Source organism: Harpegnathos saltator, unplaced genomic scaffold (assembly GCF_003227715.2).
Source record: "Harpegnathos saltator strain DR-91 unplaced genomic scaffold, Hsal_v8.6 scaffold38, whole genome shotgun sequence".
NCBI lineage: Eukaryota > Metazoa > Arthropoda > Insecta > Hymenoptera > Formicidae > Harpegnathos > Harpegnathos saltator.
The window spans coordinates 683271-710528 of NW_020230183.1; the positions used below are offsets into that span (position 1 = coordinate 683271).

General features: G+C 54.0%; 1 protein-coding gene and 1 long non-coding RNA gene across 7 annotated transcripts in view; one reads left to right on the top strand and one right to left on the bottom strand.

The window, feature by feature from the left end:
• LOC112589015 (uncharacterized) overlaps positions 1-27258 on the bottom strand; it is a 139981-nt gene that overhangs the window by 27624 nt on the left and 85099 nt on the right. The gene's annotated exons all lie outside the window — the stretch shown is intronic.
• The window catches only part of LOC105186239 (uncharacterized), a 46888-nt gene continuing 41334 nt past the window's right edge, over positions 21705-27258 (top strand). Inside the window, exons 1-2 of one of the 6 annotated variants that reach the window (XM_019842831.2) lie at positions 21705-22461; positions 25784-26403. In XM_019842831.2, the coding sequence (XP_019698390.1) occupies positions 26091-26403 (313 nt within the window). In that variant the 5' untranslated portion in view covers positions 21705-22461; positions 25784-26090. Of the gene's footprint in view, positions 22462-24318; positions 24468-25705; positions 26404-27258 lie in introns of those variants that run through there. The other 5 variants (XM_011146305.3, XM_025300629.1, XM_011146303.3 and 2 more) reach the window with 5 other exon arrangements.

Genomic DNA, 27258 nt, shown 5'->3' on the forward strand with positions numbered 1-27258 from the left:
CGCGCGTCGTGTATGAAAGTATATAGTTACACAAATATATAAAGTACAAATTTTACAAGTAAAAACCATTTCTTACCGGTCTGCAGTTAAATGTACTCGACTGGCGGCACAGGTCGGTCCATCGTTTATACGTAACGAGCAATTTGTACGTAATATTCCAGAAAGGAGAAGCGCACGAGTGCGAGCGCCAGAGTGCGAGTGTGCGAAGAGAGCGGCGGGGGCCGATTCATTAATCAAAAGTATGAATCGCGATCGGAGAGGAGCGGCCGTTTCAAGGCAACTTTCAATCTGTCCGATTCGGCGACGGGAATATAAAAATCTGCAAAAAAGTCGCGCGCGCGAGCGGCCGACTTTAAACGCATTTCGCACAAAAATGAAAATCACATCCGCTGGTGGACTCAAACGTCGAGTACGTGTCGCGATCCTGAAGGACACATCGTCGAACTATCGCTCCTCGGCGAAAGCACTGACCGACCGACCGGCCGCCTCCCTCGACGCCCTCGCGGTCGGTCGGCTGCACGTGTGCGTGCGTGAATATGCGTGTCCTGTGTGTAGATTTGTGTGCGCGCGCGCGCCCTCGTGCGTGTATGTGTGCATAATGATAGATATCACCGCGTCATCCATTGTAATGCGTGTAATGAGAATCTCAAATAGGCATGCAATTTGATAAGCTTGTCAACCGACGTTACGGTTCATGCGCCCGGAGAATGGAATAGGGATTACAGTTATCCCGAAGGGCAACAGACCGCTGTTAACTCGCGAAAAATCTGCGCGCGGTCTTTTCCCCCTTTTCCTTTTTTCCTATCTTCCTCTCTCTCTCTCTCTCTCTCTCTCTCTCTCTCTCTCTCTCTCTCTCTCTTCCACCTACTACTCTACCTCCTCCTTCTCCTCCGTCTCTTCCTCTCGCTACGTGTGAAGTACGATGATGAGTATCAACGTAGAGTCGCGGGATTTTTCCCCGGTCGCCTTAAAATACCGTTCCGCGGTGCGCGCGCGCGCGCGCGCGCTAGAGAGAGAGCGAGAGAGAGAGAGAGAGAGAGAGAGAGAGAGAGAGAGAAAGAACTGAATCGCTGCGGGCAAGTGGAACTCGAAGCGCGCTCAAGAGCTCGCACAATAATGGCTCTCGCGTTACCTTGAACGCACCCGTGGCTCGGCCGAACGACGGGAAATAATGAGCGAGTCTAGGGCGATTTAATTGCAAATTTACCAAGAGACGCGAAGAAGGTTCTCTCTCCTCGAGAGAGCGGCCGGCCGTTCGCCGCCTCGCGCGCGCGCGCGCGCGGAATGATAAGGAGACCGGCGATACAATTCCTCGACTGATTGCGTAACAATTACTCGCAGTCGCGAGTGTTCATGCTCGGACGAGGCGAAAGTGTGACGAAATAATGGTCTCGTTAGAATCGTCCGCGCCGTGTGGCACTCCTGTCGCGGCAATTTTCGAGATAATTACGCCGACGCGCTCGAGCGAGCGTGCGCCGTCAGGCGTTACTGCGCGCGCGCGCTTTCCCGCCGTTGCGGGCGCGTAAAGTTTGATTACTTGTTGGCGTGCGTCCATTAGCCGCACGCACCGTACGCACTCGTATGTACTTGCACTGTCGTGGCGCGAGCGATAAACGTAACTGGCCAGTCGCGCACGTGCATCGGCGCGTCGAATCTCCACGTAACAGTTAGCCGAGAATGGCCGCGCGCGCCGTTAATTGTCCGTCGAAGCGCGGAATCGCGCGCGAGAAAGCGGCCGCTCTTGCCAGCCGCTCTGAAATCAAAAGTGATTCGTGGGCGAGCGAGCGCGGCGCGTTGCCGATCGCCCGGCGATGAACCGGTAAGGCCGCTCGGAAATTGTCCGCGAGACTGTTCCCTTTTCGGCGCGGCCTTCCCCCTTCTCGTCGCGACTCGGGATTACCGGAGCGCGACCGGCGATTAGACATTTTTCCTCTTTCTTCCTCACGACTCTCCCGCGTCTGTTAGTTAGTTTTAGGTCGGCGGGTTAATTGCCGTGGCTCGCTCGCGCTATAAATTTCAGATACTTGGGCTTGCGCGAGCGCGCAAAAGAAAATCGCTCGACGGTTTCGCCCGCCGTCGACTATCGCGCGTGTATCTCCGCAAACAGCGCTAATAATAAGTGTAACGCACCGGGGGAATTCGTTAATTGTATGATAATCACGGGCGAGAAGGGGCGGGCCGGTCGTTTTTACCGGTCAAGGGAGCCGCGCAGCGCGGCCGTGCTCGCGCGATATTGATAGACGATATCGGCCTAATAATAATGGCGACGTCAGAGAACGAGCGCGATAACGGATAGATAATAACAGAAACAAACTGCTTGTTCTCGCGTTCACGCGCGCAGCTCCAGCGGCATTGAGCAATGTAATACAGCCGACGCTCGCGTACGCGTACTAATACGCGCGCGCGTGTATTACGTACACGCGTCCGTCTCTCGCGCACGAGCGTGAAACGAGCATTCCAATTAACGGAGCCTCGCGCACACCTTCCTGATTTTTGACGGCTTGGTCAACGTGCAGTACCGGTCAGCTGAGTGCGAGCGAGAGCGAACGCGGAGCCGTCCGTCGCTCGCGTGGTACATCCCGCCGCGCGCTCAATAAGAACACTCTAATCCGTGTGCTCTAGCGGTACAAAGCGCACGTTAATTACGGTGATTGATTTAAGCCTCGTCGTCGGGGATTTAAGAGCCTCGCCCGAGTGCCGGTTAGGTGGGTAGAGGTATAGCACGCGGCTCTATAATACGCGGAGATCCCCTCGTGTCTCCCATCGTCCTTCCTCTTCCCCCTTTTCTCTCTCTCTCTCTCTCTCTCTCTCTCTCTCTCTCTCTCTCTCTCTCTCTCTCTCTCTCTCTGTCTCTCTCTGTCTCTCTCTGTCTCTCTCACGAGCACGTCAACTCACACTCGAATACCCGGACGCGTGTCAGCCTCGTGTACACGCACACACGTGTGCGTGAATACGCGTGAGCGAGTTACCGCGGCAAGGACGCGCCGTGTGCATACGCGCGCTCCCGAGAAGGAAAGATGGATCAACCTCGGTCAGATATCGAACGGACAAACCCACGACGCATCGATCAATGGATCACAAGAGACCGCAAACGTCGACCGAGTGAATAGAGCCAATCACGGCGCGATCAATTTGCATTCGCGCCTCTTCGGTCAGGCCCGTCCTTCCTTCTCGGCGCTTCGCTTCCTCTCTCTCTCTCTCTCTCTCTCTCTCTCTCTTGTTTTTTTTGCCTCCCTTTTCCCGTTTCTTTCTCACTTTTCTCGCTCTCGCTCTCGTCGTTCCGCCTTCCGTCTTTCGTACGTGTCTCCTCGGCCGAGCGGAGCGACGTTACGCGTCGCGACGAGACTCGGGTTCCGCGCCGGTGAGATCGACCGTGTCTCTCCGGGAATCGACTCCGCCCATCGTGAGATCCAGTTTGGATGATTGTCCTGCCAAGTTCGAGAAGCAACTGGCTATCTTTCTCATTCTCTCTCTCTCTCTCTCTCTCTCTCTCTCTCTCCCTCTCTCTCTTTCCTTACCTCACGGACGCGATATTCTTTTCTGTTTCTCTCCAGCCGTGCTATTGCTCGCTCGGAGCGCGCTCTCATCGCGACGCGAGAGATCTATCGCTCGAGCATCGACATCGACATCTACATCTGCAGGCAGCGAGAACGACTTGTCGCCGATCTTGGTAATAATGGAGACGTTCTTTGCGACGTCGAGACGGGACAGGAGAGGAAGGAGAAGAAGCATAGCTGAGAGAGAGAGAGAGAGAGAGAGAGAGAGAGAGAGAGAGAGAGAGAGCTAGCGGGTGCGCGCAATAGGACGCAATTAAGATTTCACGGCGAAGTAACGTTCCTTATCCGCGACGCACGTCTGAATAATTGATTTCTCATACAGTCGTGCGCTTGATAAACTCCAGGGGAGTCCGGTCGCGATGGTAGTAATGAAGTTACTCGAGACTGAACGGGGATCATCTCCGTTCGTCCCGCTCTCGTCGGGCAGCGCGGTCGTAGTCTGCGAAGAATCCGCTCGCGAGGAGATCGAGGACGAAAATCTTGCGATGAGAGAGAGAGAGAGAGAGAGAGAGAGAGAGAGAGAGAGAAAATCATCCGGATCTCTCCCGGCCATGATAGCCGTGCCGCCGCTTCTTTCCTCGGCGACGCAGGCCGAGAGGAATATTTTTCCGCTCGCGACTCGCGTCCGGAATCGCGCGCGCCGGTAATGGAGAGGCGTCGAGCACTCGCGACGCAGAGGTATCTCATAAATGCAAATTTGCACTTGCTGCCGAGGATACAGGCATCCTTGAAAACTCGGCCCCGATGTGCCTTCCAGTCGGCGGGCGCGGAACGGACTGCCATTTTTTTTTTGTCGCGCCGCGATCACCGTTCGACGTGTGACTTTAAGGCCTCTCGTTCGGTCTCTAGTCGCCTTGTTACGACACGACGACAGTGGCTTAGTTTCCACCGAAGAATTACTTCTTCGCATCTGCTGCGGCGTAGAACCAAATTTGAGCCGATGGAAACGCGTCTTACTAAGCCACTCATGTCACTCCCGCTTCGATCCACAAGTTTCATCGGAGTGGCAGCGAATTGATACCCAAATTTAATCGATGGAAACGGTTGAAACTGATTGGAATTATATAGTACCAACTTTTCTTAATCACTCGAGAAATTGGTGACGACCACAAGATAACCTTCGTATAAGCTAAAGTAAAATCTAAAATAATGCAAGCATTCCTTTACGAAACGTGATTGCCATGACATTTATCTCACATTATTAAAATTATTCAGGTAAGCAGTTACATTTATACAAAATAAATGTCAACAACAAGATGTTCCGAACAAGAAGTGTATGGTCACTTAAGTTGGCTCTACTGAAATATCAATTCTTATTGGGTCTTTCTCGCTTCTATTCTGCTTCCATTGGAAACAGTACCCTAATTCGATCCTGCACCGAAGTAGAACCGAATTGACGACTACGATGGAAACTAAGCCTGTGGCGTACATGAGCTCGCGGTAGGGTTGCCAACTGTCCGGATTTCACCCGAACTGTCAGGTTTTCAAAAGCCTTGTCCAGTGTTGTCCGGTTAATAAGTCAAACCGAACGTCATATGTCCGGTTTTTAAATTATATCCAATCAATGGAATGAGAGTTCAGACTTTTTAGCAACGTTTCTCCGTTTCAAGCGCCTCGACAAACGATCGTGCGCCACGAAAAGCCATCTAGTACATGATCTGCCGATCCGTCATTCCATATATATTAAAAAAGTAATAGTTTATTATTTTATTCAATCAAATCTTGTTTATAAAATGGTTTGGAAATTAATACCGTAAATAAATTCTTGTCATATTTTGTATTTAATGTAAAGGTTATGATTATTATTTCTGTCCGATTTAGGTTTGTTACCAAAGAAGAAATATCTGGTAATTTTAACTTTTGGATTTGGCAATCCTAGCTCGCGGTCGGAAGCGAGGCAAGTCTCTCCGAAGAGAGACGTTCCTTACGCTTCACATGGATTACGGGAGATCTTTAAATTGTCGAGAAATCGAAACCGACCGGCGAGTCGAAAATATGCCGTGAAAGTCTGAGTTATCAGTCGTATAACTTTCAACGGAAGCGAGTAATCTACGCTTCATCGAGTGTAAAAAATAAATCAGCAGGTGTAAAAGTACAGAGAGTAAACTGCGGGATTGCTGTGATAACGCGTGGCTTCTAATCTAATTTCATATTCGTGCGAAAGCGAGCCGTGCCGAGCAAATTCTTCTGAAACGTGCCGATAACGTCCACTTGGCTTATCAATCTCACGTATCTCCATAATTCGCGGCCGCGTGGTATTAGCGACGAAACCGCTAGCACGTACCCGTTCACCGGTGCGCGGCTCGCAACGCCCAGCGTGGAGATCCTGCGCGAAGGTACGACGACGAGGGATGCAACGATTTCTCAAAATATCGATAACGATATTATCGTCATTCAGAACCATCGATAACAATAATATCGATAATTTTGATGAAAAATATCGATATTTGTATAAAAAAATGTATACATATAGACGTATGCATATACACGAAAAATTAAAAAAAATCTTTTAGAAATGTTTATCTTCATATAATTTATTGTCATATTCTTATTAGAAAATATGTAATAAACCGCGATCGTTTGCCGGAGATGATTGCATACATGGAGCAGGAGGTCTATTACGGTTCAACGATTGAGGTGAAAATGATGAAAATGAGCGAATTTACTAGACACGGACCAATTACATAATATATATTCCAGTGAATTCACTCACTTTTGTAATTCTCATCTCGGTCGTAGAAGCGCAACAGGCCCCCAGAACTGTGACTGAAAAATACGAAATATCAAAATACAAAATTCATATCGATATATCGATTTTGTCGGGGACAAAAGAATATCGATAAATATACGATATTTGTCTCTCGATATGTCGATATTTCGATATTGTCGATTTATCATCGCAACCCTAGGTACGACGCGCTCGCGGGAGGGAGCGCGCGTCGCGGTGTGCACGCTGCATTAAGCGCGGAAAACCGCGCGCGAGCGCGCGTCCTTGCTTGCTTACCCGGCCTTTTTCTCTCTTCCTCTCTTCCTCTCTCGCGCGCGCGCGCAGAGCCTCCGTACGCAGGTACATACGGCACCGGGCGGTCGTTATTTATGTCCGAGCGGTTTTCTTACGAGCGGTTTATCGAAAGTGAGAACGCGCGATTGTTGCCGTTAAACGAGCGAAAACGCGTCTCATTCGCGAGTGCGAGCGCGTGTGCGCGTCGCTTTACGCGGAGAACAAGAGGGAAAGAGAGAGACGGAGGGAGAGAAAGAAAGAGAGAGAGAGAGAGAGAGAGAGAAAGAAAGAGAGAGAGAGAGAGAGAGAGAGAGGGGGAGACTCGCTTTACCTGGATTCCTTAACACGGCTTTAAACCGGATCATAATGGGACTCGCGTGACAGGACTCGCGCGCAGGGTATGCAGCACCGGCCGGCATTTCGTACGTCTCTATCGCGCTGATCGGCGACGCGACGCGGCCGAATCGCCTCGATCGAGGTGGACGAGGCGAAAGTGTCGCGCGTTCGCATCGCGGCCCCTTAACATCGCCCGGTGATGTTACCGGTTGTTACATTGTCTTCGCTTATATGTCAGCACTCGCGACGCCCACGCGACCAGGCGATCATCGCGCGTTTCGACACCGAGAGACTCTCGGGATGGTTTCACTATCTCTCTCTTCCTCTCCTCCCTCCCTCTCGTCGCCCCCTCCCCCCCGCCCCGTCTTTGTACGGCGCTCTTTTCGACGTCCGTCGCGAGTTATGTTAAGTGGCATCATCGCTTTGCGTGCTAACCGCCATTTCCAGCGCGGGACTTTTCGCAGGAGGATAAATACGCGCGAGCGCGCGACCCCAGCCAGCGCGGCCGGTGTGAAGAAATCCGTCGCTCGATCGATGCCGCGTTGAAAGTCGATGATGTACGACTCGAGAGGAGTCGCGCGGCAATGTTAATCTGCGATTTATCGCGCCAAGCCGGGTAACATCGCTTTATTGTCGCGCTCCGATAGGCGAGATCGTCTCTTGACGTCACGCATTATCACACCCCGAACGCAACATCTCTCTCTCTCTCTCTCTCTCTCTCTCTCTCTCTCACTCTCGCTCTCTCTCTCTCTCTCTCTCGCTCTCTCGAGCCGGTTATTGCAGGTAGCGGCGATAAATAAATGAAATCCGATGACTGGCGGCCGATACCACGACGCACCGCACCAGCAATGCGGATCCGAGAGCCGCGATCGGCGTTAACGCGTTATTCCGCTTCCTCGTTTCTCCTTCCTGTAATCGAGCGGAGCTAACGAGTGGCCGCGGCCGGGTAATTAAAATCGAGACTCCGCCACTTTGTCGGCAACGTACGTAAATCTATCGCTAACTACCGGGCTTCGACGTGCGCGCGTACGCGCGCGGCGTACGCGAAATGAGTCCGCTCGCTCTGCATCGCGACGTTGAGTAAAGCCGACTTCGTTACGCGCGGCGAGTTATACGACGACTCGTTCGACTCGCGCGCGCGCGAATGTGTTTGACGTTACGGAGCGACGCGCGATTCTCTCGACGATTTAATTCGAGCGACGAGCGCGTCTCGGTGAATTTGCCGCGAGGAGAGAGAGAGAGAGAGAGAGAGAGAGAGAGAGAGAGAGACTCCTCTTCCTCTCCGCCACTCTTCGTCTTCTATCTCATCTCGATCGTGCCACTCTCGAACACCGAGACTCTCGACGGTAGCGCGGCTTTCTGAAATTGGGCGAGCGCTCTTTGCACAAACTGAAATGCAGCACAAGAAGCCGCACGCGGCGCGGTATCGTAATCCGAAACGACGTCGTTCCTCGCGCGTGTCGCTTCACGCAACGATACGTGTCGATACGTTAAAAATAGAAACAAATCAATAAGTCGGGTCTATCCGTTACGCGTTCCTCAAGCGTAAAACGCGACTTCTTGCGCAAACGTGCTCTGTGCGCTTCTGCCTGCGCGAAAGAGAGAGAGAGAGAGAGAGAGGGGGGAGAGGAGGAACATACCGTCGTCGTCGGCGTATCGGACGAGAGGTCGGCAAACCCTTTCCGATCTAGCGGAAATGACGCGGGCGACGACGCGAGTTTTATTCTACCGCCGTGTACATAACAATCCCCCCCCTCCCCCCCGAGCGTGTTCCTCTTCCTCTTCGCGCTGAGCCTCTGCGAGCCGCGTGCGCTCACGGAGCGGTATAATAATTAACCCCGGCGAGAGAACGTGCTTCGCAACGGCTTATTATTATCATTACGTAACGCCGCGCGTCCGGCCGAGAAGAGCGCATCGTTAGCGTGCCCGGGATAAAACGGCGGGGAGGATTTCGCGCGGCGTGAAATTCCAAGGATATCGCGGAAGGACGGACGGACGGACGGACGGCTCGCGCGATTCCGGAATGCGGAGCGCGCCTCGACTTTTTCGCCGCGCTCGGACACGTCGCGTAGCGTACACGTGGTGGCACATCGACGAGCGGCCTTCTCCTCATCGCACCCGCGACGCGGCGGAGGGGGTGACCGTGTTGACGTTTGACGTATCTCGCAGCGAGAGTCCTGCTCGAGGAGCCGCGATTCTTCCTGCGTCTTTCCCTGTCGCTCCCGTCGCGCAGCGGCCGAACGCAATCGTCGCGCGGCGCGAGATCGCGCAAGAGAGGCCGGTATTTATACACACACACACACACACACATATATATATATATATGTATATATACTCGCGTGCGCGACGGAGAGTTAATCGAGAGCAGATAAACGGTCGCGGCTGAATACCTCGACGATTCGCGGCGACGGCGTTTCCGGATGCATGTCAGCCCCGGCCGCGTAGCGCGGCAGCCGCGCGTAATTACCGTTTCTTTCACGGCCCGCGCTTGTTGCGCTCTCGCATACGTGAGCGCGCGCGCCTCTCTTGTGATAATAAGGGGATCATTGGAACAATTACGCAACGTATCGCCGGCGAATCGCGCTTCGCGTGTCGCAGCGTGGCGCGTCGCCGTCGACACGAGCTGCTAACGATTGTGTCTCCCGGACGCCGGCCGTTGGAATCGCGAGCTAACGCGAAAGAGAGGAAGAGAGGGGGGCGGGGGAGAAAAAGAAAAAAAGAGAACGCGATAGGAAACGAGAAAAGGCGCGTGCTGTTTCGTGGGCGAAATGCCGGCGTGACGTCATTCGGCCGGATCGTTTCCGTCATTTGCCCGGCGATCTATGGAAGCGGGCGTGTTGGCGGAATGACTCGTAAGATCTCTCTCTCTCTCTCTCTCTCTGTCTCCGTCTCTCGCGGGGACCGGGATACACACGGCTCGTCGGCGCGATACGATCGACGTTCCGTAATAAAGGCGGGGACGTTTTTCACGGGATTATTGCGGCAGCGCGCGATTATATCCTGCCGGACTGGCGCGCGTTAAAGGGAGCCCGGAGGGATCGCGCGACGTATCGCAACATTAGGCAACCGTCCGCGCGGCGTTTTACGACGCGACGCGCCGCGCCGCGAAACGCCGCGAAGTGTCGCGACGTCGTAAAATCGTCCCCGGTTCACGCGATCCGCGCGTTCAAATGAAGATCGCGCCGGTCGGCGGCGGCGGCGGCGGTGGCTAACGTTAATGGTCCCCCGTTACGGTCTCTCCTTACGATCCTTCTTTCTGCAGCGAGACTTTCAAAGCCCGCTCGTGAAGCTTCGCGCGCGATGTCTCACGGTGCTTCCGATTCACGGCTCGCTCCGTCGCCCTGAAACGGACGATCGCGATTTCACTCGGGATTTAACCCCCGGCGTTCTCCAAGGGAGCGCCGCAGCGGCGCGGCTGCGCAAAGTGCCTCGGCTTCGAAGTCGAATGTAAGAGCACGGGCGATTGATTTAATTTTCTTTTTTCCCTTAAAAATTCGATGCCTATCGCAAGTCTCGAACGGCGTCGTGATAAATAATACATATCTCTGCAGCTGAAAGAACGCTCCGGGTACTCGAGACAGCTAGAGAGTTCTCGCGGAGAACGAGAACGGTCGAATCAATTTCTCAATGGACGGGAATTCGAGTCCACGCTCTCGCGAGTGAAATTCCCCTGGTGCTTAGTGGCGGCGGGAGGAGGGGGAGGAGGAGGAGGGGAGAGCGGAGAGGAGGGGAACCGCGCGTATGTGGCTGATCGTTGTTGCGCGGCCCGTTGTTCACGCCGGCGGATTCAGAAAATCGTCCAACGGCGCGGCGCTATCCGCCGTTTTTAACGGTTCACACATAATTCCGTAACGACGCGTTTGACACGGATATGGATAATTTAATGCGCCGTTCGCGGGCGCGCGTTGCAGCGCATGAAACGTCGGCGGCATCGTCGTCGTCGTCGTCGTCGTCGTCGTCGTCGGGCAACCCGCTCTCGCGGACATATTCCGTCGATCAAGAGCGATTGCACGCTACTCTGCTCGCCAGACACGCCGAGCACGCGGAACACGAACACGCCGCTCGTCTATCGCGAAGGCGTCGATGGCGACGCGCGCGCGCGCGCGTGCGCGATCAGCGATCTCGCCGCTTTGACGAACACACCGAGCCGCCGATCGGGCTCGCGCCCGATCCATATCGGCGGCGATATCAACTTCCCGCGGTGCGATAAAGGCCAGCGCACGATTCTGGATGCGATTTCACTTTTCGTTTTTACGCGACGCGTGACAGCCGATTCCGAGCCGCTCGCGATTGACTTCGCGCGCGCGCGCGCGCGCGCGCGCTTCTGACTTCCTTCACAAAGCTAGACCGTATCTCGCGCCGTCTGTTGGCGATGTATCAACAGCGCGTACCTTTTTGCAACGAAAGCGAGACACAGCCTTGTGATATTCCGTTGCGTAACTACTCCCCGTTCGCGTCGCGACTCCGAAACTGGCTCGGGTCGCTTCGATCATTTCGAAACCCCGCCGGCTCTCGCAGGCTTTATTGGCCGAAATATCCGCCTCGGGGTATATCCGCTCTCGATATCTGCGCTGCATTATTAAGCTTCGTATTGTCGTGGTAACAATTTTCGATGTCCTTGCTGTCATTTATGCTACTTTCTCTCTCACGCGCCAGAATGGGAATCTCCCCCGCAGCGATAGACGTGTCCGTCTAGCCCGATGACGATTTTCAGCACGCGACATTTGACCCGACGGCCAAATTTGCCGATGACTCGACGCGAGTCTCGAATCCCCGAGAGCGCCTCCGATTTGCATCATCGCATCGGATACGAACGATCTTCGGCCGGCTCTTGTAAATCCCGCGTGCGCGAAGTAGCAAGAGACAGTGGCATGCGGTCGGCACATTCCTCGCTTGTCCGGCGATACACTCGTAAACTCGCGCCGGCGAGTGTCTCGCGTTATCTGCATTCGTCCGCGGTGAAAAATGGGTCGCGAACAATGGCCGCGGTGTAACCGCGTCGCTGGCCGCGGCTCGCGGACGCGGCTTTTACCGTCCAGGAAACGTTCTATGGATTGTAACGATGTTAACGCCGCGCGGCGTTGCTCTTAATGATCGACGTGACCTAGTTCAGACCTGAGGTAAGAGGGGACCTCTCGTTCAGACTGTCGCGAGGCGTGTACACGCGTACACGGAGAAAAGTATCGGAAATATCCGATTGTTAATTTTGTTACCCGATCAAATATTCGATTAAATACACCGGATATTTGATCGGATAACGAAATTAACAATCGGACATTTCGGATATTTTTCTCAGTGCAGAGATCAGCCAGGGCGGTCTCTTTTTACTATCAGGTCGAAGGAGAGAAAAGAATAACCGTTTACTGCGTTTTCGCGCTTATTCGGAGATTCTTCATTATGATCGTCAGGTTTGAACATGAAAAGTTTGAATAGGCTTAAAAAAAGAAGAAATAGCAAAATTTTAAATATTTTTCGAGGAATATATCAGTGAGTAAGAAATATCCGATAATTTGGACATTTTTCATAAATTAGTCGAACAGCTGAACGTTTACGGTAAAGCGTCGTCTACAATGGCAGTAAGCAATGAGAAGCAAGCGTGAACAGTAAGAAGTGAACCAACCACAGTTGATTATTTTTGTTATAATCGCCTGTGATTGCTTCATTTCTTACCGCTTACGCTTACTTTTTACTACTTACTGCCTACATTGTAGACGACGCTTAAAAGTCTGGCGACCGTCCGTTCTCCGAAGGTCCTTCGGATTGGATGGAGCGTACGACAGCTTAACGTGGAGCTAAAATTTCTCAACTCGGATAATTTCAGCGAGATTGACCGGACACGAAGAGAATGAATAAAAGAAGCGGAGAGCTCGACGATGACCAAAGGTAGCGATGAAACGGAGCAAGCGAGCGAGCAAGAGCGGCCACCGGCTCGGACACGCGTATATACGCGTACGAGCGCACGCACGATGCATCATCACGTGCAGTTGCACAATTTAACGTGAATATGGTAGCCGCGAGCCCTCGGCACGTCTGGCACACGCACGGCCGCGGGAGAGCGAAATTGCGAGTTTAATATGTATGAATGCTTAAAAGGAGCAAGGTGACTCGCGATGCGTGCGCGCGCGCGCGCGCGCGCGCTCGTCTCTTCTCGCGATCATCTCCTGTCTCCGCGCGATTACGCAAGCAACAACCACCCCGGCCGCATGAAAGCATCGATCTTTGTCAGCCATAAAATTGCAGAACACGATCGGCCGTCGCGTCTCGCCTTGCGCAATCCCGCCGCAAAGTGCCGCGCCGTAAACTTAATCGCCGTAAATCCACCGTATTGATATTTTGCATTAGCTCCATTTACAGTCCGCTAGTGCAAAAAGTACGTAGCCGTACGAGCGGCTGTACGAGCGCGGTATACGTGTCACGTTTTCTTGCCGGTCGCTTGATATCTATTCCCCCGCGCGTAATTCTGCGAATCGCGAACATCACGCGCGCGCGCGCGTGCGCGCGCACACACACACACATACTGTGCGCGCGTGTATACGCCGTTGGACGCAATCGTTCTCTTTCTTCGTTTCTTCCGTAGATTGACTGTCCGTCTCGCAAGATTCACAAATACCTTCACTTTGCGCGCACGCGGACACTCCGCGGACACGAGACGCGCCTTGCTGGTGGCCTAAACAAACGAAAAAAAAAAGAAAAGAAAAGAAGTGGTATTCACGTGACGATGACTCATATCTCGAACTAATCCCTGTCCGGCTGCTAGACCTACCTGATGCCTGTCCGATTCCCGAACGGAGAAACATTGGGTGCGTTCACGACACTCAACGGTTGTGCAATTGTTGAGTGATTTCGTCCTGAACGCTCCTGAGCGATGTTCTCACACGCAACATGTTGAGCGAGCGGTCGCCATTTTTCTCATCATAAATTTCTCATCATAAATCGTCGCTACCTTTACTGATCAGTCTGCGATCCAACATGGCGCAGCCCATGAATAAAGCAAATAACCAAGAAAATAGTCATATAAATCCAAATATATATAGCGAGGAATTTCAAAGATGGTGTAGAATTAAATTGTAACAGACACATATGAATTATATTTATAAAAATACTGGTAAATATATGAAAAACGGTACACCTCACCGGTTTTTTCATTTTGAAATATGTTATGAAGGATTAAATTCTGAGTGACTTCCTGATACAACTATATGGGGGTCGCTTATAGTTTCCGAGATATTTGATTTTAAAGTTTTGGAATTTTGATTATCCTGGAATTAAATTCCAGATATCATAAGCTGGCGTTATTTACAGTACAATCCAAATAGTTAATCCATAAAATACATAGTATACATAGAAATATAGGAAACAGTACATATAAGCGGGAGAGGGGCTCCGCTCTAAAAAAAATCCTAACCTAACCTAACTTATCGCATCTTTATATATTGTTGGGCGGTTATATATTGTTGAAAAGATCTCCTTAAAGCCGCAACATCTAATTATATGCAGATATTATAATAAGTTGAGCCAGGTGATAGATCTTAAGAGAACTTTTTTCAACAATGTCCAAAAATATATAAAGATGCAATAAGTTAGATTAGGTTAGGAGGGGCGGAGCCCCTCTCCCATTTATGTGTACTATTTCCCGTTTATGTGTACTGTTTCCTATATTTAAAATTAATGAAAACTGCTTGTCTCCTTCAAATATACTTCAACGTACAATTATAAAACTTTAAAGTCAAATATCTCAGAAACTATAAGCGACCCTCATATAATTGTACTAGAAAAAGTCATTCACAATTTCATCCTTTGTAACATATTTCAAAATGAGAAGAATCGGTCAGGTGTACCCTTTTCTATATATTTACCAAAATACTTAATAATTACAAGACACATAAGCGTGTAGACGGGCGTGCACCCGTAATATTTAGTACGTTTATCTGACATTTTTTCCGCGCAACAAAATCGAGCAGAACTCTGATCAGTTGCGTTCAGCGTACATTTCTACTGCTCACTCATCGGATGCTCAACTGTTACGCAACTGTTGAGCTTCGTGAACGCAGCCAATGTCACACGTGACGTTCGCAGGTCGGCTCGGCCGCGTTGAGACGCTAACACGCGGCCGGAGCTCGGTCGCGCGGCTCCACGTGTGTCGCGATCCGCGATCCGCTGTCGTCCGTTGAGAATTATCGACACGTGAGCGGGAGGACCGAACCGTGTCGCACGCACGTTCCGACACGCGTGCTTACGTGCACGTGCAGTCACGCGCGCCCACGCGCGCTTACGCGGCGCGGAACGCGCGAACGAAACGAAAGGGAAACTACCGCCGCCGTCGCCGCTGCCGAGGCGGCTGCTGCTGCTGCTGCTGCTGCTGCCGTTCCCGTGTTGTCGCTACCGCGCCTTGCGAAATCCACGTCGTCGCGCAGCGTTCGAGGCTTTACGACACGTCGAGAAAAATACGCCGACGTCGGCGTCTCTCGTGCGGGAATTAACCCGGACGACCCTTGCGTTAGCGCTGCCGTCGGATAAATGCGACTCGCGCGCGCGCGCGTTTCGATTCCAGGCCGCGCGATTTTTCCCGTCGATGAGGCAAGTAAATCGGAACGCGCGAATAAGACGGCAACGCCGGCGTGTCCTCGTATCTAAATGCAAATCACGCCGAGCTATGCGTTACATACTGATGAAATCAATTTAAATAACGAAACGTCGTCGACGTTAATTGCACACCGAGGCGACGGTGGCTCGCACCGTACGAGGAGGAAGGACTCCTCTCTCTCTCTCTCTCTCTCTCTTTCTCCTCATAGAGCTCGTTGTCATTTGCGCGACGCGCCGCGCCGAGGACACCACGCTCCTCTGTGGAATCTCTTAATCGGCAAACCCATGTCGCGGCGGCGGTGAGAAAGGACGACGAGAGAGGCTGGCGGGGGCCGTCGATTCGCGAGATTAAAGTTTCAATCTGTCGTTCCGCATCGCCGCGCCGCGCCCGCGGCTGCCGCCAACAGGAAACAATTAGGTCTCGCGCGGGACGAATTAATGGAGTTTTATGTTTCATGAGAAAACGGTTATCCCGACTTCACATCGAGGCCGATGCATTGATTTAGATGTGCGTGAAAGAGCGTCACACACACAGACACACACGTATGGAATACCGCGACGAGGCGATGGCGACGGGGTCGGCTGCGTACTCCTGTCGGTTGCGGCGGAAGCTCAAGGATCGCGGCAAGGCTTCGCTCGAACTTGCCATTGCACTTATTTCTGCGTGGCTGCGCGCGATTCAGATGCAACGGCGAAGGCGACAAGGAGAAAGAGAGAGAAAAAGAGACTTCGAGTTTTTCTCCGAAGCGTACGCATACACGTGTGCGTGTGTATACGTTTTGCGAACGTATTTGCATCGCGAATCACCGTCGCGCGCAGCATCGACATCAAATTCGACGCGGCGTAAAACGCGAAACGAAGTGCCGGAAAACGTCGGCAAATTCTAGCGTTTTATAAGCGCTACGAAATTAATCTAACAGGTTCCCGCGAGACTGATACCACCTCCCGCTACAGCGTGTCAACATGTTGTAATTAATTACCGTTATCGCGATAGCGTTCTTAGCTGGGTGAGAGAGGGGGAGAGAGAGAGAGAGAGAGAGAGAGGGGGGGGAGGGAGAAGTCTCTGTGGATAACCGCGAGTTCGATTCGGCGGATCGAACGAATATCCGTTCACCGAAGAAAACGTGAAAAAAAAACGCGGCTGATCATAAATCAGAAATGTTGCAGTCGAGGCAGCGGCGGTCTATTCTCCGACGATGAAAATAGAGTAATCGTCAGGTTGCGCGGTATAAACTGCAGAAGAACTGCCACGTTACGACCGGCTCCTTAAGGCGAGCGACGACTTTCGGTGAAAACGCGGGAAAAACCGGCGCGATGGCGACGCGTGACGAGCGACCCACGGCGAGGGCTTGACCGCACGTCGACAGGGTGCAAATTAACGAAGCGAAGGCGTGGAAAAATCAGCGGCAAGAAGCTTACGGGGCGGAACCCCACGGCGGACTACACGCCGCCGCGTGAGCCTCGAATAATTCCGCTCGCCGCGATACGTTTTTGCCCGGTCCCTGACATTTTCATTAAGAGCCGTCCTTTTGGAATCTTCATGGTTATTTATAGGATGATCAATGGCTCTCCGAGGCGCGCACCGATTCTTCTGCCGCGGCCGTGCCGAAAGAAACCACGGAGAGGCGGAGAGAGCAAGGGAGGCAACGACAGAGCGAGAGAGAGCTCGAGAGAGAGAGAGAGAGAGAGAGAGAGAGAGAGAAAGCGTCGGCTGTACCGTATTTAATTATTGCAAGCCCGATGCGTGTATATCGGGGACTTTAATGACCGCGTGCGCGTCGCGCGATGCGCCGCGCGAGTCACAATGACTGCGTCGCGCGCGGGGATTTCTTTATCGTTTCTAATCACAGCGTCTCTCGCCGGAGAGAATTACCGCCCGGAAGAAATGTCACGCCAATGCGAACGGAAAGAAACGTCGGCGCGTTGTGTACGAAGACACGCGTGCGCGCGTACGACGGAATAATCTGCGAAGTCTCAACGTGACTTACAAGTGTAAAGCACCGCGCGTACTCGCGAATGTTAACATCGCAATCTCTCCTTCTCCCTTCTCGCATCTTGGGTGCGTCCATTGTGTTTACCGATACCACCCGACGCGAGATATCCCCGACGCGGTATTATTATCGCGCTATCCAATTATCGATCTCTCGTCATTAATTAGCGACGTCGATTATTCGATGTTCGCCTCGGCGAGAAATCATCGCGGGTTCCGTTACGTAATCCTCTTCTTCCCGGGGCGGTCGCCGAGCGCGTGACGTCGGGGGATCGTACGAGAGCGTAATAATCAGCTTAAAATAACAAATGACGCGCAGGAGCGCGATCCGGTAACAATGATTACCGCTACCTGACTTTAATTAGACGGGACTGGCCGGGAGAGGGAGGGAGACGGCGAGAGAAGCAGATATCCTTCGGCGGTCGCGTCTCGCCTCTCAGATACCAGTCACGAGCGTTTACGTAAAGATCCCGACCGTGAGATCTCGGCGTGCTGGCACGCCGGCGAAACAATGCGCCGTTAATTCGCGAATTAATTTGCCATCGCGAACAGTTATACGACGACGGCCGGACGAGTGGACACGGTCGGTCGATCGGTCGGTCGCGGTCGACCGGCTCGGGTTTCGTCCGGCCGTTAATCGATCGCGTGAGAGTCACTCTGCGCGAGGACGACGACGACGACGACGACGACGAGCAAGATCAAGACGAAGAGGACGAGCAACGATCGGCGTACTCGGTCACTTAACGACGCGACGGGCGGAAGGAGAAAGGCCCCCCCCCCCCCTCCCCCCTCACCGTCGCGATCGTTGGAGCGCCCGAGCTTTTCCATGTCATTACCGCGCCGAACTGCCGACTTTGAGACGCATGTACATATTTAGTCTCGCCGGGGATTCCAATTAACTTCTTTCTGTCGCGCTCGCGCGTCTTATAAGAAAGCGTAGGACGGGTGTGCACACGTCACACGCACGCACGCACACACACATATGGCCGCGTCCACCGACGCGACGCCGCGACGGCTGTGAGAGCGCGGGCGAGAGCAAAGGCGCTGACCTTCGGAAGGTCATCCGTCTTGCGGCGATGTACGATATGCTTCCGTGTGCTGTCCGGTGGTAGCGCCGGGATCCCGTGACGCTCGCTAAGAAATACTGACCCCCGCTGCCGGCGGCCGGCGAATTAAATCGTCGTTACCTAACGAAGCGCGACGGACGAGTCGATAGGGATAATTAGCCGGCGGCGATTTAAAAAGATAGAGACAGAGAGAGAGAGAGAGAGAGAGAGAGAGAAAAGTCGCGTTAATCACGCGTAAGGCCGCGCGTTAGTTCTTCCGTAAATCCGCACCGGCGATCCGTATCGCTCGGCTGCGACGTTGAACTCTTTCGAGGAAAATCCGCGACGCGCTCGTTCCAACGGGACATTTTCAACATTTCTTTTTCTCCTTCTCTCTCTCTCTCTCTCTCTCTCTCTCTCTCTCCCTCTTTCTCTCTCTCTTCCGACGTATCTCGAGTCACGCAGCCGACGTCCAACGCGAGAGAAGTTGGACATTATTCAGGAAATTCAACTTTCCCGAGACACGTTCGAGAAAACGCGCTCGCGACGCGGCAACACTGACTACATCAGCTTCCTCTATCTGGAAATCGCGGCCCAGCGACCAACGGAAATCACCGACGAGAGATCATCGCCGACGCATCGCCTATGCGTAACGTCGCGTCGCTTTTTCCCTTCGTGTCTCTCCCTCTCTCCCTCCTTCTTCCCTTCGTCCAACGTCGGCGCAGGAGAAAATGACAGTCACGCGTCGGCCGTAAATGCAAGGCGCATCGCGCGGCGAGGAGACGGCACGCAATCGCGATATCGCCCGATGAAATTCAAAACGCATCCGCCGCAGGTATCTCTGCGCGCGTAGTCGCGCGGATATTCCCTAGCGACCCTTGACCCCCGCCTGCCGGCTCGGAGCGAAAAGGTATTAATGGCGCTCTCCGTGGGGAAGACAATGAGGCGCTTCGTGCCTCGCCGCTGTAATCAGCGTTCCTCGAGTCAATAATCATTCCACGCCACGGTGGGACGACAATTACGAAGACAATGACACTCGCGCGTTCGCGCGACGCGGCTCTCCTCTAAACACAGACATTAATATCGTCGCGTTCCGGGCTAATTATCGAACGCCGGAGCGCGTGCGGCTAGGCGTGCGAAAGTGCGCGCTAACGAAGCGCAAAGAGCTCCTTGGAAAGGCGAACCGTCTTTGCAATTGACTTTTCGGACATGTAAAGACATGTTCGACACTGGAGAAAATTCTCTATACTCTGCTTGCACGAAAAGTCACTCGAAATTGCAGTTGGGAGAGAGATTCTCCGGGAAACAGACATTTTCTTTTTCTACTTTCATTCAGACATCGGTTAAAGGTGTAAAATGCAGGATAATACATTTTTTGCGGCTCTGCTCCTCAATCGCTCTTCATCGCTCTTTCGTAGCTTCGGTGTTGAAACGCGGTTGTGTCGGTTGAAATCAGGGAAAAGTTGAAAAAAAAAAACATTGGAATAACGCAAGGCTGCGAGGAGAAAAATATGAAGAGAGATTCGAAGAGTTTTGAGAACGTCAGAGGGAGAAACGAATAATCTGAAAATGCCGCCCGCTCGTTCGGTATTCCGGATTCAAGTTTATCGCGTCGTGTCGATCTCTGCAGGCGCGCTTTGCGCCCGCGCCGCCGCGCGGTCAGGAAAAAAGCGGTTAATAATAAATATTTCTCACGTAGGCGAGATAAGCGATCTCTCTCGCCGGGCTAGCGAGGCGGCCAGGCCACGTAGGCCGCGCGACGGCCTCTCTCACTCACGGCGGGATCTCTCACTCACTATCGGAGACATACCTTCCTCCGCGAGGTTAACTGGTACCATTTTGACATCGCGCGCTCATGCCGGGCCCGCTCATGACCAGACGACACAATCCGGCGAGGAACTGCTCCCTCCGACGAATCGCGACGTAGTTCCGAACGAGCGACACACTTATCCGCGCGAGTACAGTTACGAAAACCGAGCGACGAGGAAACCGAGTTTTGCATCTTCGATTCGGGACGGCCGATCATTGTTACGTAACTCGCGCGCCGCGTAGCGGTCCCTCGGCGGAGATTCGCGGAAAGTGGCACGCCATCTGCTCCCGGCGAGAGAACATATGGCGAACTTTGAGAGGGAGTGAGAGAGAGAGAGAGAGAGAGGGAGTGAGAGAGAGAGAGAGAGAGAGAGAGAGAGCGTATGAGTGGCCCGACGCGAATCCTGTCGCGATAGCTATAATACCTCGATATTAACTGTTACGGGTCCGTGTGCTTTGTAATTGCCGATCGTGTTGGACGTCTGGCCGGCAACGCGACGGACGCGACGGACGCGAGGGACGACGCGATCCTGAGACGGTGCCGGTAGACGGCAAACGTGTCGCGTCACCGAGGGAACCTGAGAAGTCGCGCGCGGCCATGGATCCTGGCATTCCAGTTTCCTCGGCTCCGCGGACGTGTACTTGGCGAGGATTACGCACCGTTACCGCGCGGTCACGGGTCTCTCGAATTCAACGTGAAATTTCAAATTGCCGGCTACCAACGCGCTATAATCGCGATTACAGCGTGGCGCGCGCGGCGCGCCGACCGCTAATTACGCGGACAAATGTTCTGGCCGTTCTACCCGTCGTTGTCGATCGACGACGACCCGGATAGAGATCTCGAGGCCGAGAGAAAAATCGAAAGGAGAGATTCGAAGGGAACGGCTAAGTGAGGCGCAGTGTCGGACGCCAGTGCTTACCGCGCTACATTTACTTTCCGCCACACCGGAAACACACATTCGTTCATCTCATGAAAGAGCTGCATCTGAAAGTGCAGGAGGACTAAACGGATCGAGATGAGCGGATTCTCAAGGGCGGACGCGGATCACGGAGATCGCGCTTGCCCCGGCGCAGGAGTTTCAGCCCGTACCTTCGAACAGGACGCGCGCGACCTCGACAGCGCGGGTTTCACCGATCGGGAATTCGCGGGCAGCCGCGGAAACGGAAGTTCCGCAGCGGCGGCGGCGGCGGCGGCGGCGGCGGGAGAGTCGCGCGGTGACGGGAGGCAGGTAGAAAGGAAAGAGACACACGGCGAGTCACCGGCGACTCCGTCCGAGAGATTCCCGTCGAGAGCACGCGCGAGCCTGCGCGATACAGTTTATTTGAACTGCGGGGATCCCGAAGTGGGGAGACACGACTCGGGGAGTTAGCGCTCGACCGCGTCTCCCGTGGTTTGCGCGCTTTAGTCGCGCGATCTCGTCCGGAGTGTCGGGGCGCTCCTTCGTCGCGCTCTCGCACCTGCGTCTCGATCGATCGATCGATCGATCGGTCGGTCGGTCGGTCGGTCGGCCGACGGAGTCGATCGACCGTGCCGCTCTGCGCCGCACGACGACGCCTCCGCGCGGCCACGAGTGCTCGCACGAGCCGCGCCGAAAGCTGACTTTCGCCGACGAGTCGACGATCGCGAGAAAATCGGCACCGCTTTCTTTTTTCTCTTCGCTGTATTTACGGCAGAGTTTGAACTTGCTTGCTCGCGCGCGCGCGCGCGCTCCTCGTTGTCGACATCGTTGTCCTCGCGAGAGGACGCGCCTTCCTTCCTTCCTTCCTTCCTTCCTTCCTTCCTTCCTTCGCGTCGACACGTGGGACGTCGATCTCGGTTTATCGCACGCGCGAGTGAGACGGATAGCTTCGTAAGCTCGAATCGATCCGTAGTCGCGTGTGTGGATGGATACGACGATCAGACGGATCAGTTTTGGACGATGCACGAGGTGAGTGACAAGAGCGATGTCGTGGACTCGGGCTTGAGGAACTGCTCGATTAGTCGCGTTCGAGAAATCGCGAGGATGACAAGCGTTCGAGCACGCTAAAATGGAGCATCCAGCGACGTCCCAGGTGGTTCTCTCGGACGATAATCGTTTTCTCTTGCTTTCGCCTGCGTGCCCGGATATGGAATAACGAAATAATTGCTAATCAACGGAGGTAATCAATGCGGGTGTGCACGCAATTTTGACAGTCGGGGCGTCGCCGCCCTCTGTAATCTCTCTCTCTTTCTCTCTCTCTCTCTCTCTCTCTCTCTCTCTCTCTCTCTCTGTCTATCCGAGTTTCTCTGTCTTCAAGGTGGAAATTAGGATTCTGGGTCCCGTCAAGTGCGATTTCGGCAACGCTTTGTTGGCGCGCGCGCGCGCGAAGTTACAAATCGATAATTAGCGGCGATTCTCGATATCGCGGCCGACCGATTAGCTTTCACTGCGCCGAGAGCGATTCATCGCGGTTCCGTGTCGATTTATGCTCAAATTACAGAACCCCGTTTAAAAGAACGCCTCTTTGTTCCCGGTACTCTTAATTAATTAATCATCATACCGTTAGAAAGTTGCATGAGCGGGCGCGCACGCGCGCTGCAGAAACTTTCATAAGCTCGATTAAAATCGCGGCGCGGATTACGCGTTCGCCGTGCCGTGCCGCGCCGCGCCGGCACGGATAGGTCTTCTCTCTGTGCATAGGAAAAATTACGTCAGGGACGCCTGCAAGAACCGCCGCGTGGAAAACGTAAAACATTTCCAAGCTTAGAATGCTTCGCTAATGGGCGAATTGCTAAATCCCCGCGCACTTTCACTTCGCACGATCTATTATGCACTCGAATGCGGCGCAACGCGCCGCGGCATCGCGCTTTTTAGCTTTGACTCCGCCGCGCGTGAATGCGACTTAATTACCCGATATCGCGGCGAACGACTCCCCCCCTCCGTCCCTCCCACACCCCTCGTCGGTTTTATACGCGACGTGACGAACGCGCACTTTTCGACGGCTGTCGCGACGTGACGAATGTCATCCTTGTGAATGCGCGAGCACAATGGCGCGAAACCTTCGGACGACGAAATCGAAAAGTCCCGAGAAAGGAAGCCGCCCGTTTCATCACACACACACACACACGCACACACACACACACACACACACACACGCGCATTCACACGCGCGCGCGCGCGCACACACACACACACGCACACACACACACACACACACACACACACACACACACACACACACACACACACACACACACACACACACACACACGCATGCACACACGCACACACACACACACACACACACACACACGTATACACACACATATATACATACACACACGCGAGAGTCCCTTTGAGAGTTCGGTCGAGACGTATAATTGTTCCTTTGCGAGTGTCTCTCCAGAACTCGGAGCGAGGGATGCAAGGTTGTCGGCACGGGGGGAGGAAGAGGTGAACGCGAGGGAGGAAGGAACGCGATTTCTGAAGAAGATCGTGGCGCATACGCGCGGAATAGCAAGTGAGCGGTTCGCTCGCGCGAGGTGCATACTAAAGGTGGTCGACGGACCTCCGTAGAGCAAACACGCGACCGTGAACGCGCCTTCTCTCTCTCTTTCTCCCTCTCTCAGGGGGCAGAAACACAAGAGGGCTGAGAGGGAGAGGGAGAAGGGAAACACGAAAAAACGCGCATCTCTATTGAGACACGCGCACGCATAGTCGACGTAATAATTCGCGATACCTTCGTCACGGTCGCTTTAGTCACGGCTAATTAAAAGCCCATTACATGGCGATTACAGAAATCTCGCGGGTGGAGACATTCTGTCGCGTATATACGACGAGAGAGTCGCGGTGTCCCCAGCGGGTCCGACAGACCAAGAAAAATCCTACCGCCTTCTCCTTTCTCTCGCTCTCTCGCTCCGGCCATATTCGCGCACATGACCGCGGAACCGCCGGCTAATGCCGGGGGGAGTCGGCGCGCATCATATCTTACATATGTGGAATATTAATTCTCGTCGTTCGTGCGCGATGTGCGCAGTATCGCCGCGAACTACGCGCCGCGAGTAGTGGAATGTCGCAGGTGCAAGTCATCCAAGAAAGTGCATTATGGGCAGCGCGCGCGCGCACGACGACGGACGGGGCGGTAAATAAATTACGCTCGACGACGCGGACGTCGCTCTCTCGCCGGTAACAGACACAAATCATCGTCCCTAATTACGTGAAAATCCCCGGGAACATTCCGTGTGTATAACGTCGCGCGTAGGGAAATCACAGGGGGGGTGGGGGTGGGAGAAGAAGGCGAATCGGATCGGGATGAATTGGTTTCGCGGAGAAAGTGCGTCGAGTCCAACGTTCCAGAAGCGCGGAAAAGTAAAATCGCTGTCGGAGCCGAGAAAAATCGCCCGCGTCTCGAATCAGACTCGAAGAGCGGCGGGAAGAAAGGAACGGAAGAGAGAACGTCGTCTCTCTCTCTCTCTCTCTCTCTCTCTCTCTCTCTCTCTCTCGGAGTCAATTAGTCGAGTCCTCGTCGTCGTCGCGTTTCGCAAGCGATCATTCGTCGCCGCCTCGTGTGTACGTCTTTCCTGTACATCGTAGTCTCCCCTCGTCACTTGCCACCGCGACTCGCCGTATTTCTCCTGTCGCGGCATCAAAGACACGACACAGACGCGACACATTTCGCAACAAGTGACAGAGAGCGAGGCCGCGTCGCCGCCATTCCGCCCACGTCGCCCTGCGACACAGAGAGCCCGGCCCGGCCGGCCGGCGCGGCGCGGCGCTCGTCTGAAAGACAAACACCGGTGGCGACACACCGGTACGCCACGGACAGATAATCGTCGTCATAAATTCATCATCATCATCACCAGCGTCATCGCCGAGGCGCCCCGAGCGTAATCACTCATTAGTCCGTGCGCGCTCCGTCGCCGGCGGCGGATCTCACTGTCAAGGCACTACCGTGCCTCGCGGGTGGAATGACGAATTCCATCGAGGGGTGCGCGGGCGTAGGCCGCGCGAGGCACCCGAGGCACGACGACGACGATGATGACGAGGAGAGGAAGAGCTGACGAGGCAGGGAGGGAGATGGAGAGGAGCGCGCGCACTCCGCGCGCTCCGACGTCGCCGGATGCATACCATTACGCGAGCAGGAAACGCGCGCAGCTGGTCACGCGTGCTATCGCGAGAATTTGCCGCTCGACTCGTCGAGCGATTACGCGCTACACCGAGCCCTTATTTGCAACTTGTTCGTCGCGCGGATCGCGAACTGCGTCTGGGAGCGTCTATTACGGGAGCGGGAATCGCACTCCGGGACAGCGCCCGATTTTAATATCCTTATTAACACACTCGTCTCCGCGGTGGTTATCAGTGGTCGTTACATGTTACCGAGTCTCATTAAGTTGCATATAAGGTGTAATCAATTGATTGATCAGTCCAAGCGGTCGACCAATTGATTTACCCGCTGCGCAGCTGGTTTTGCTCCAATTCAATTAATTCCGCTCGGCATTCAGCGTGCTGAGAAAAAGGAGAAAAACTTCCCCCTAGACTAAAGGGGGGAATCTGTCAAGGGGGATATAAGATGGATCTTTGACGTCGCCTGAAGCAGCGCAAAGATCCAACACGCAGAGCTGTTACCTCACGCGACGACCATTTCTTTTCGCGCGCGCGCGCGCGCGTGCGGATGTTCTTGAGAGCGGAAAAATCGATGCGGCATCGTGAGGCGGCGTGAATCAGCGCCGAGGACCAGGCGATCGATCGCGCAGGAAGTGTGTGCGGGCTACCGTGAACGAGCAACGAAGAGTAGGTAACCGCGGCGCGATGTCGTCGAGTGGTGAATTTTCGACGTTGTCGAGCGGCGAGGCCACGGGAACCGGCGAGGACTCGTTGCCGAGCTCGAGGGAGGCGACCGCCGAGGCCGCGGGTTCCGCCGGCGGCTTCATGCCGCTGCGCGAGTTCCTGGACAGATTCTCACTGCCGAGGGTGGTCAGGGTCGAAGGTGCCGGCGGTAGGCCGATATTGCTGTACAAGCAACAGCAGAGATCGCTCCGAGTCACGGCCACGCTGCTCATGCATCGTTACCGTCACGACGTCAAAGTGGGGCCGGAAATAGTTATCCCGGAAGGCTATCCCGGTGAGTACAACTTCTGATACCTTACCGTACCATTCGCGCCGGTCTCTCTCGAGCCGAGATCTCGTACGCGAGTTTGACGAGGGGGAGAGAGAGAGAGAGAGAGAGAGAGAGAGAGAGAGAGGCACTTTAGCGTGTCTGTTTCTCCCTCGCTTCGCTTGCCGCGCGCGGTGAAAACCGCGCGTGAATTCGTCGTCCGTTTTCACTGAAACCGAGAAATCTCGATCGTGGCCGAGAAAGTGCGATTCATTATTCGCGTTGACGCTGCGAGATTCTCTGCCGCAAGGCAGGCAAAGCTCACTCGGTCTAATCGCAAAGATGCAATTATGACTCCTTGTTTTCTCTTTTCGAAATACGCACGGCGATGTGAAAGAGATAACGAGTCCTCGTGCGAGCGCGAGCGCGAGCGCGAAAAGTGCTCGATCGTAATGAACGGCGAAGACGCTCGGCCGCACGGAATGAAAACGCTCGTCGCATTCCGGCCTTTGACTCGGCGTATCGATCACGTCGTGCGCGATGATCGATTGTGCTCGCGGAATCGTATCGGAAAGCCGATCAGGATTTAAAACGGTTGCGGCGCGTTGCGTAAGAGCGCGCTCGCGTATGCGCGTTGCGAGCGATCTATCGGCTATCGGAGAGGGATTTTTCGTGGCGGCCATACGAAGGATCTGACCTCTCCTTCGAGAACGCCACCCGGCGATCTCGAAAAGTCTCTCTTCATTTATCACGAGGCCGCAATTTATCCGGGCCCGCTTCGTTTCCACGGCGGCTTCGGTCGAATCGAGGGAACACGGCGAATCAGCCGCGGTTCGAGAACCGCCTATTTTCCACATTATTTACATTGCGGCTCTTTCTCTC